This window comes from Capricornis sumatraensis, chromosome 1 (genome assembly GCF_032405125.1).
Source record: "Capricornis sumatraensis isolate serow.1 chromosome 1, serow.2, whole genome shotgun sequence".
NCBI lineage: Eukaryota > Metazoa > Chordata > Mammalia > Artiodactyla > Bovidae > Capricornis > Capricornis sumatraensis.
The window spans coordinates 236,131,750-236,142,360 of NC_091069.1; the positions used below are offsets into that span (position 1 = coordinate 236,131,750).

The 10,611-nt window shown below is 46.0% G+C and overlaps 1 protein-coding gene and 1 pseudogene across 1 annotated transcript; both read left to right on the top strand.

Moving 5' to 3' along the window:
* The first annotated feature begins 345 nt into the window (after window positions 1–345).
* LOC138076913 (dual specificity protein phosphatase 12 pseudogene) lies at window positions 346–1,279 on the top strand (annotated as a pseudogene).
* A 7,112-nt stretch (window positions 1,280–8,391) lies between these two features.
* LOC138076922 (proline-rich protein 23B-like) lies at window positions 8,392–9,177 on the top strand. Its single transcript, XM_068969258.1, has one exon. The coding sequence runs from the start codon at window positions 8,392–8,394 to the stop codon at window positions 9,175–9,177; it is 786 nt and encodes a 261-aa protein (XP_068825359.1).
* Window positions 9,178–10,611: the final 1,434 nt, after the last annotated feature.

The window sequence follows — 10,611 nt, forward strand, 5'->3', positions numbered from 1 at the left end:
ACACTTACAAATGACATAGAGAAAGGTCCTGCTTCATGGTAATCCTAGAGCATTCCCACTGACACCGGGCATGAGACCCAGAAGCCCCTACCTAACGTTCTGCCCTTGACAAGGAATATCCAATCAAAAGAAGGAGGGAAGATAAGAGGCAGGTAAAGAATATGAAGATACAACACTCATGATTTGGAGATACTTTTGTCTTTATCCGGTCAGGCAGGAGAATCTACCCATAAGTCATGGCCAACATGAGGCTGTTTTGCAGAATACTATTTCAACCTAGGGCTTTCCTAGTAGCTCAGCTGATAAAGAATCTGCCTGCAGGCAGCCCGGCCTCCGGGCGCCGCCATGTTGGAGGCGCAGGACGGGAGCCATGGCTGCGAGCACCAGATCAGCGGCCAGAGCCGGGCCCGCTCTGCCAGGCACATGCTGGAAGTGCGTCCGGGGCTGTTCTTGGGTGGAGCCGCGGCCGTCGCGGAGCCAGACCACCTGAGGGAGGCGGGCGTCACGGCAGTGCTGACGGTGGACTCGGAGGAGCCTAACTTCAAAACGGGGGCTGGGGTCGAGGGTCTACGGAGTCTCTTCGTGCCAGCGCTGGACAGACCCGAGACAGACCTGCTCAGTCATCTGGACCGCTGTGTGGCCTTCATCGTCCAGGCTCGCGCCGAGGGCCGCGCGGTGCTGGTGCACTGTCATGCAGGGGTCAGTCGAAGTGTGACTGTAATAACCGCTTTTATGATGAAGACTGACCGGCTTACCTTTGAAAAAGCCTATGAAAACCTTAAGTCTGTCAAGCCAGAGGCCAAGATGAATGAGGGGTTTGAGTGGCAGCTGAAATTATACCAGGCAATGGGCTGTGAAGTAGATACCTCCAGTGCAGTTTATAAACAATATCGTTTACAAAAGGTTACAGAGAAGTATCCAGAGTTGCAGAACTTACCTCAAGAACTCTTTGCTGTTGACCCATCTGCCATTTCACAAGGATTGAAAGATGGGGGTCTCTACAAATGTAGAAAGTTCAGGGAGTCAGGCTCAGTGTACATCTTACTTCATTGAACCTGTACAGTGGATGGAATCCACTTTGTTGGGAGTGATGGATGGACAGCTTCTCTGCCCCAAATGCAATGCCAAGTTGGGTTCTTTCAACTGGTATGGTGAACAGTGCTCCTGTGGCAGATGGATAGCACCCGCTTTTCAAATACATAAGAGCAGAGTGGATGAAACGAGAATGCTGCCAGTTTGGGGATCACAAACAAGAAAAACAGGAACTCGTTACATTTGATGACTTGCTGATATGTGCTACTCTTCCTTATTGTCATCCGTGGCAGATTGTGTAGTTTTTAGGCCATTAACATTTCATTTGCAATGTGAGAAGGTAAAATCACTTGCTGTTACTTAGAAATTATACATTATCAGCTTCTTATACTGTCCAAGTAGATTACTTTGTATAGAAATCAGAACTTTTTAATCGTGTAAATTATACTTTGATATTAAAATCTTCTATAACCTGGAAAAAAAAAAAAACGAATCTGCCTGCAATGCAGGAGACCCCTGGAGGTGCTCCACGGGACCCAGAGTATGAAAGGGAGGTAGAGGTTGGAGTGCAGAGTCGTGGAAGACCTCCTGCAGCTGCAAGTCCAGGTGGTCATCATGGTGAGAAGAGCCTCTCTCTGGACTAAGGTTGGTCAGCCGAGGCCAGGACTCTAGGAACGAGCCCTGTGGGTCTGGGTCACAGGGAACAGAGATGAGGCCTCTTGCAGCGTCCATCCCAAACCACAAGAAGTCACCATGCAGGTCCATGTCATCTTCACTGCTCCTTCCTGGCTGGGAGTTCACTTTAAAGAACTACCTTTAGAGAATTACCTTACATTTACTGGGTTCCCAAATGATCCTGCCACTCTAAGGCTAGGCATCCAGGTTCACATGCTCTGGTTTCCCAAAGTGGACCTCAGAGGCAGAAAAACTTTACCAGAAACTTTACCAGAAAACCCATTCCCCACTGAGTCCCAAGGACCTGGAGATCACTATTCACACTGACATCCAGGAGTGACCAGGCCTCTTTTATTTCGACCCCAGTCTGGGGTGAGTCCGTGATGGCAACCTGAAGTCTCCCTGGGCGGAAACAGTCAATGATGGTCAGATCCTCTGAGCAGGGTGCAAAGGAAAAGGGCTCTTGGCACAGAGGATCTTATCATTAGCCACTGCAGCATCAACTTTTACTTCTATCCCTGGAGCAGGTCAATGCTCATGAAGATAGTGCCATCAACTGAACAAAAAGTTCACTTTCTCCACTTGAACCAAAACTATACCCAAGAGCAGAGCTGTCAGAGTCCAATGGACTGATGATGGAAATGTCATGCACAAGGATGAACGCAGCAGCCCAGGAACATAGAACACATAGAGCTGAGTCAGACCAGCCAGGATCCCCTCTAGGTCATGCAGGACACAGCACCTTTGATCTAAGTGTCACTGGAAAGGCGTATCTATGCCCCCAATCTTGTGGCCAAGGGAGGGTGTGGCTCAGCTTTCTCTCCAGCGTTCATGGGGGAAACTCCCCATATTGACTTTGAAATTGGGAATACTTGTGTGTGGTTGCTGATGACAGTGAAACCACTGTTTCCACCCCATCTTTTCAGCCCACACTGGCTCACTTTGACCGTTTTCACACCATTGAGTCATATATACTCTTATTCTTAGGGCAACATCGAATTCCTTTCCACAGAATTCCATTTCCATGAGGCCTCTCTCCATGGCTATTGAACCTAGTGGTCTGTGATTGGACGACAGTGGAATCCTATAACCAATTGTGGTAAAGCTTCAGATTCTTAGCCCACATCCCAGAAAAATGCCTCAGAATTCCTTCAGCAAAGAACCCGGGAATTCAATGTAAGCACCTATCAAAGATTTCATCGGATAGGAGTGGAAGATCATGCCACTTGTTTTCACTCATATTTGGAGGCATTCAGGTACAAGGGCAATGGGTGGTGATGGTCGGAACCCACGTGGTTGGTGACAAGGAAACAGGGAAACTCAAATTTCCATGGCCAGCATTCATGGGTTTGCCCTGCACTACTGGTCAAAACAAGTAGTTTTGCCACAAGGACTTTCCTTGTGGCTCAGCTGCTAAAGAATCTGCCTGCAATGTGGGAGAACTGGGTTTGATCCCTGGTTTGGGAAATTCCCCTGGAGAAGGGAACAGCTACCCACTCCAGGATTCTGGCCTGGAGAATTCCATGGGGTCACAAAGAGTTGGACACAACTGAGTGACTTTCACTTTCACTGGTCAAAACTGGTTTGCATGGATGGAACTTCTGTGTTCCTGGTCAAGGGCAAACAAGTTCCCTTGAGGTGGTAATTTAGGTGTGGTGGTGGTAGTTCAGTCACTAAGTCTTGTCTGACCCTTGCAACCCCATGGACTGTAGCCTGCCAGGCTCCTCTGCCCATGGGATTCTCCAGGCAAGAATACTAGAGTGGGTCACCATTTCCCTCTCCAGGGCATCTTCCCAACACAGGAATCGAACCCAGGTCTCCTGTTTTGCAGGCAGATTCTTTACTGACTGAGCTATGAGGAAAGCCTGAGGTGCTACTAAAATATACAGGAGCTGGGGCACTGAAGCCAAGCTGGGAGCTTGAGTTTCCACGGGGTGAACATGGACACCAAAGGCAGCAACCTCTGTAATTCCAGGTGATGGAAGCAGACACCATGTTTGTGTTCTTGAGAAAGAGGGTACTGAGAGATGGGGGAGTGGAGCTTAAAGCCAGAGAAAGTAGGGACCATGGGGCCAGGGGTGGGGTCTGGGGTAGGGGAGGCTAATGGTGGTTCCAAAAAATGGGAAGGAACACCTGCTTTAACACAAAGCATACTGCAAGCCATCTTGAATGTCTCACCTCTCTCACCTCTGGCTCAGGGAGTAGTAGGGATTCCATTCAGGAGACTGAGGGTGCATGTGCCAGGTTACAAAAGATACAAGGACAAACCTAAAACTTTCCAAAACACAGGCAGACATTCGGAGCTACTGGCCTGGCCAGAATGGGACACTCCACCTGGTGGCTCCTGTCCCTGCTTGTGCCATCTCAGTTGGGCTATTGTCACAAACTCAGCACTTTCATATCTGGGCTCATCATCACTGCCCTGGACTCAGGGAATCCTCACTGCCAGTATCCCTCCCAAGGGAATGTGGTCCTCTCTTGAGACAAAGACAGACAGGAGAAGAGGGGAAACAAATACCTCTGTGGAAAAAAGGTCATTGATGACAAACACACAGCTAACATCAGACTCAAAGGAGAACACCTCAAAGGAGATCTTCCTTGCAGGGTGCGAAAGGAAAGGGCTCATGGTACAGAGGATCTTGGCAGCAGCTGCTGCAGGATCAACTTCTACATCGATCCCTGGAGCAGGTCAGCACTCATGGAGAGAGTTCCATCAACTGAACCAAAGGTTCACTTTCTCCGCTTGGACCAATACTACACCCAAGAGGGGTCACAATTTGGAGTAACTGTTACTGAATCATGTTCATTTGCCTTACAAGCAAGAAGTCAAACTCTGAGACACGGGAGATTTGCAGCAGAGAAAGGGTTTATTTTCAAGTCATTCAAGGAAGGAAACAGGAGAATAAACCTCAAATCCATCTTGCCAAAGGCCAGGGGTTTGTAACATATATGGGATAAAGAATTAGGGTGACCTGAGGCGTAGAGAGGATGGGAAAAGGTGACTAGAAATAAGAAAAAGATGGGATATTGTCATTCTGGGCAGGTGCAACTAAGCTACATGCTGTTTCATAGGATGCATGTTCAGAAAATGATGGCATTAGTATTTTCTGAGGGTGGAGTTTTTGGCCCTCTGACTTCAAAAGGTCACTGATCAAACACTCTCCCAAGCCAGGAGGAGAATTGGTAGTCCCAACCAGTCTTAATCAGCTGGAGTTCAAACAGAACAATAGCTGACTCCAATTTCCAGAAAAATAGCATGGGGACACATCTTAAAACTCTTACATCAGAGGTACTGATAAACAGGGGTCTTGAGGAGATCTTGTAACTTATTCTTTAGGCTACATGATGCTTGGAGGATATCAAGTTCTGTAAAAACAATTAAGTTGAGCTTGACCAGTGAAGGCAGATTACAGTTTACTATTAACTTATAGTCTTATGCAGTGGTCCCCAGTCCTTTTGCCACCAGGAACAGTTTTTTAATTTATTTATTTATTTTAATTGGAGGCTAATTACTTTACAATATTCTGGTGGGTTTTGCCATACATTGACATGACTCAGCCACGGGCGTACATATGACCCCCATCCCAAACCCCTTTCCCACCTCTCTCCCCATCCTGTGCCTCTGGGTCATCCCAGTACACTGGCTTTGAGTGCCCTGTTTCATGCATCGAACTTGGACTGGTCATCTATTTCACATATGGTTAATATATATGTTTCAATGCTATTCTCTCAAATCATCCCACCCTCACCTTCTCCCATAGAGTCCAAAAGTCTGTTCTTTACATCTGTGTCTCTTGTGCTGTTTTGCACATAACGTCATCATTACCATCTTTCTAAATTCCATATATATACGTTAATACACTGTATTGTTTTTTTTTCTTTCTGACTTACTTCATTCTGTATAATAGGCTCCAGTTTCATTAGAACTGACTCAGATACATTCTTTTTAATAGCTGAGTAATATTCCATTGTGTATATGTACCACAACTTTCTTATCCATTTGTCTGCTCATGGACATCTAGGTTGCTTCCATGTCCTAGCTTTTGTAAACAGTGCTGCAAGGAACCACTTTTGTGAAAGACAATTTATCCATGAGACGAGGTTGGTGGATGGTTTGGGGATGATTCAAGTGCATTACATTTATTGTGCAGTTTATTTGTATTATTATCATATCAGATCATCAGGCATTGGATCTCAGAGGTTGGGGACCTATGGAATGGATCTAACTGATGACTGCAAAATAGGTTTCATAATGACAATGTCAAGAGTTTGAGTCAATGAAGTAGGAAGGAGGATGAAAGCACTGAAGGGGAAGAGAACTAAGAAGCCAAGGCTGGGGGAGAGGGGGTGGTAAGGGGCGAGATCCATGAGAATATTAAACTCACCACAAATTGCAACAGATGTGGAATGAGTGAGAATTACAGTGAATCAAGTGTTAAAATATTTGAAGACTCTGATACACACACTTGTTACACTCACATTTGATAAGTGACTGGTATGTAGTATGACTGAACCTCAATTTTTTAAACAATATTTTGTTTATTTACAGATTATGATAATACTATGAAGGCCATAGAGAGAAGGATGATATAAAGAGTAAGTCAAGAATGCCATTTCAAATAAAATGGCCAGAAATGCCCTTTTCAAGAAAGTGCTGTCTGAATTGGTCTTTGAAGAAGAAAGAATCAGTGCTGCATAAAGCTGGAGGAAGAGTGGAACCCTAACTTTTTAAAGGTTAAAAAAAATAGAAGATAGGAATACTTCAAAGAATTAGATATAATATTGGCTAACAATCATGTGGGAAAATGATCCACCTTCATTTGCAATCATAAATGCAAAATGAAAACACAGTGAGATAGCATTTTACTGCACTAGGTTGGAAAACAGGTAAGAGTCTATTAAAAAATCTTTGCAAGGATGCAGTGAAATGGAAACATACTCTGCTCACAGGAATGCAAACTGTGAAAAATATTTTGGGGAAAAAAAGAAGGAAGTCATTACCTATTAGCTTGAAAAGGCACACACAGAATCAATTAGTACTGCAGTCCTAGGTGTATGTGATCAACATATGAGTTAAGAGTTCATGATTTAAAACCAGATAAGTGTGCATTGGACACCTACATCTAACATAAACTTGGTACATACTAACTTTTAAAACTTACTTGACTACTCTGAACTTCAGGTGTTGTGGAGGCCAAAAAAAAAAAAATCACTTTTTTTCAAAGACTGCAGGAAGAAACTTTTGCACTTCACAGATATATGTCGTGCTTTGCTAAGTCTCTCAGTCTCCTCGGACTTTTTGCGACCCCAGTGAATTGCAGCCCGCCAGGTTCCTCTGTCTGTGGGGATTATCCTGGCAAGAATACTGGAGTGGGTTGCCATCACCTCCTCCAGGGGATCTTCCCAAACCAGGGATCGAACCCAGGTCTCCCTCATTATGAGCAGATTCTTTACCGACCGCACCAGCAGAGAAGCCCGTTCGTTTATGGCTTAGATTGCGGTGATAGTTTCATCAGTGTATACTTATATACAAACTCAAGTTGTATATATTTAAAATGTATAGCTTTGTGTATGTCAATCATACCTCAACAAAGTAGTGGGCTCACATTTGAGAAAACGATTGTTTTTCAAAACTCAGTAAAATGAGTGATACATAATAAATACTCAATTAAACAACTTAATTATCCCAAGACAGTTTTATTTTTTAACAGCCTTTTACCTTTAGGAAGAAACTGCCACAGATATTTTATTTAATATTAAGACAGAACTTTACCTAAACAGATATGAGTATTTTCTATTTTACTCTTCAGAAGCCAAGCTTTAAAGGATTTTCATGGAGCATTTAGATAGGTTTGTTTTATGCTGCCAAGGAGGTGGTCTATTTTTGTGGTTGTCTTTCTCTCTGTGTGTGTTAGTCACTCAGTCATGTCTGACTCTTAGCGACTCCATGAACTGTAGCCCTCCAGTCTCCGCTGTCCATGGGATTTTCTAGGCAAGAATTCTGGAGGGGATAGCCATGCCCTTCGCCAAAGGATCTTCCCAACCCAGGGATCGAACCAGAGTCTTCTGCACTGCAAGCAGATACTTCACTATCTGAGTTACCAAGGAAGCCGACCATGGTTTCTTTCTCTACCATGCCTGAAATCAAACGAAAACATTAACTTAAAGGTAACTAATATTTACAGTTCTATTATTGGTGTATCTTTTTTTTTCCCCCCTAAAAATGAGGCACACAAGTATTCTGCCCCCTGGAGGACTATAAAAGTAGTTCCCTACTGTGACCTATCAACTACAGCCCTGACTATTGGGCAGCACAGATACCGCGAGTTCTGTGGGGCGGGGCCTCCGTGGGGGCGGGACCGCCGAGGGGCGGGGCTTAGCGTGACATTTTACGACGAAGATTCCACTGGCGTCACTTGCAATATCTTTGGCCGTCTGGTGCGCTGACTAATCGGTGTGAGGTGCTGAAGACTAGAAGGCGAGAGGCTCAGCCCAGCGCCCGACGCCGATACCCCTGAAGCCTGGACTGCAAGACCACAGGGAGGCAGTCCCGGAGCTCTGAGGACTCGCCCACCATCGCGCCGTCCTGCGCCCCAGCTGGCCCGCACCGCGTCACAGCGTGCAGGACTGAGCTCCTCGTTGCCCTCTGCCAGGCCCCAGAAGTGCCGTCCTTCGGTCGAACTGATGGGCAGCAGGCCTCGAAGCCCCGGTGCGTACTCCTCTGACCGATGGGGAAACCAGGCCGGAGAACCCGGCCCTGCCAAGCGCCGCCGAACGGAGGAGCGCGCGCGCCCCGAGTCCGAGTCCGAGACGGCGCCCAGCGTCGACAACCTGACAGGATCTACGGCTGCGGGCGCGCTGACACGCCTGCTGGTTCTGCCCGCTGGCTGTGCCCTGCATCTGCCCCTGGACGACGTAGATCTGGTGCTGGAGCCCGAGCCCACGTCCGTGCTGCAGGTGGCTCTCGGAGATTTCATCCTCACACTGGTCCCCGAGGCCCTCTTGGGCTCGAGGGTGGAAGGCCCGTCGGGACAGGTCCTTGAACGGGCCGCTGTCCTGAGCCCTCCCAGGGAGTACACGGCTCTGGAACCGGGATTCTGCGGAGCTGTGCCAGAGGTCGCCTGCGAAGAAGAGACCAGCGGGGACGACGCCGACTCGGGCTCTGACTTCCTGTCACCAGGGATGGATCCGGCAGGCGGCCTCATCGCTGGGCTCCGCAGCCCAGACGCCAGGGTGTGGCGCTCCGACGCACAGGGCTTCTTCCCAGAGTTCTGGCCTCGGGCGCCTAACCCTAGTCCAGAGAGATGCTCTCCTCACCACGACGACCACCTAGACGTGCACTTTCTGGAGCCCTTCCCTGACTCACCACTCCAACCTCTACCGCCCTTTCCAAGTCCGAGCCCTCACGAGCGCCCCCCGCGCCCTCACGGTCCTGCGCCCAAGGCTCGGAGATGTCTGTTTCCAGAATGAACTACGCTCTGGTCCACAAGCACACAGCTGTAGCTACCATCCTGGCGGCCCAATGGACTTCCCACTGTCCTTTACATTGAAAGTCCTACAACCTGGAAATTAAGCATCTCATGTGCCTTGTACCAACAGTTTTTTTTTTCCCTTTCAGACTGCCTGTAGTGGCAGAAGAAGACGTCAAGAAGAGAAAGCAGATTCTAGACCTCATCTTTGAAATGGAAAATCTGTCCAGAGATACCAGACAATGTGTTTTCTGACGTCTGGACTTTTTTACGCATCATTCTCAGGCCTCTCCATTCCCCTTCCTTTCGCATCAGTTATTTTCTCTCAAATTCTACTCTCTCTCGCACCATACGGTTACTACCCTATTGCTCCCCCAAACAGGAAATTGCTGGGGATTTCTCATGTTGTTAATTTCCTTCCTTATATGTTTTCTCATGAATTTATTATAAAGATATTTTGCCAGAGCTTTTCTCTTTCTTGGTGTTTGGAGCTGCTCCCTTGGAAAACTGCAAAATAGTATAATGGGTGCCAAACATAGCATGATGTTTGTTCTTAGCTTCTTCTTAACCTGAGGAAATTCGCTTCCATTTAGAATTCTACCTCGAATTTTTTCTTATTATCAAACTTCTTTTAAAACATTAATTTATTACCACATTTGTTTCACATTTTTATAAGAGAAATAAAATCTAATGGTATTTATATGTATATATATATACTGTTTATATACATCAACATGCTTTGCCATTTCTTCTCTACTATTTTATTCTTACATTCCACTCTCAAAGTCTAGCCTCAGTTTTCTTGCTGAAGAATATCCTTTAAAAATTGTTCTTAAACTATATCATATTACAGTAAACTATCTTGGTTTTGTAAATCTCAACATGTTTTTATGTAGCATACTCTCCTAAGTCTCTTATTACTGAAAATGTTTTATTATATATTCATTCCTAGTTTTAATGTGACATTAAAGTGCTTTAAAGATTAAAAATTTTGCTATTTTTGTTGAAGTACAGTTCATTTACATTGTTGTGTTAGTTTCTGGTGTACAGCAAAGTGATTCAGATATATGTATTATTTTTCATATTCTTTTCCATTATGGTTTGGGGCTTTTCTGATAGTTCAGTTGGTAAAGAATCAGCCTGCAATGCAGGAGACCCCGGTTTGATTCCTGGGTCAGGAAGATCTGCTGGAGAAGGGATAGGCTGCCCACTCCAGTATTCTTGGGCTTCCCTAGTGGATCAGCTGGTAAAGAATCTGCCCAGAACCCAGGAGACCTGGGTTCAATCCCTGGGTTGGAAAGATCCCCTGGAGAAGGGAAAGGCTACCCACTCCAGTATTCTGGCCTGGAGAATTCCATGGGGTTGCAAAGAATTGGACATGACTGAGTGACTTTCACTTTTCCATTATGGTTTATTACAAGATATTGAATATAGT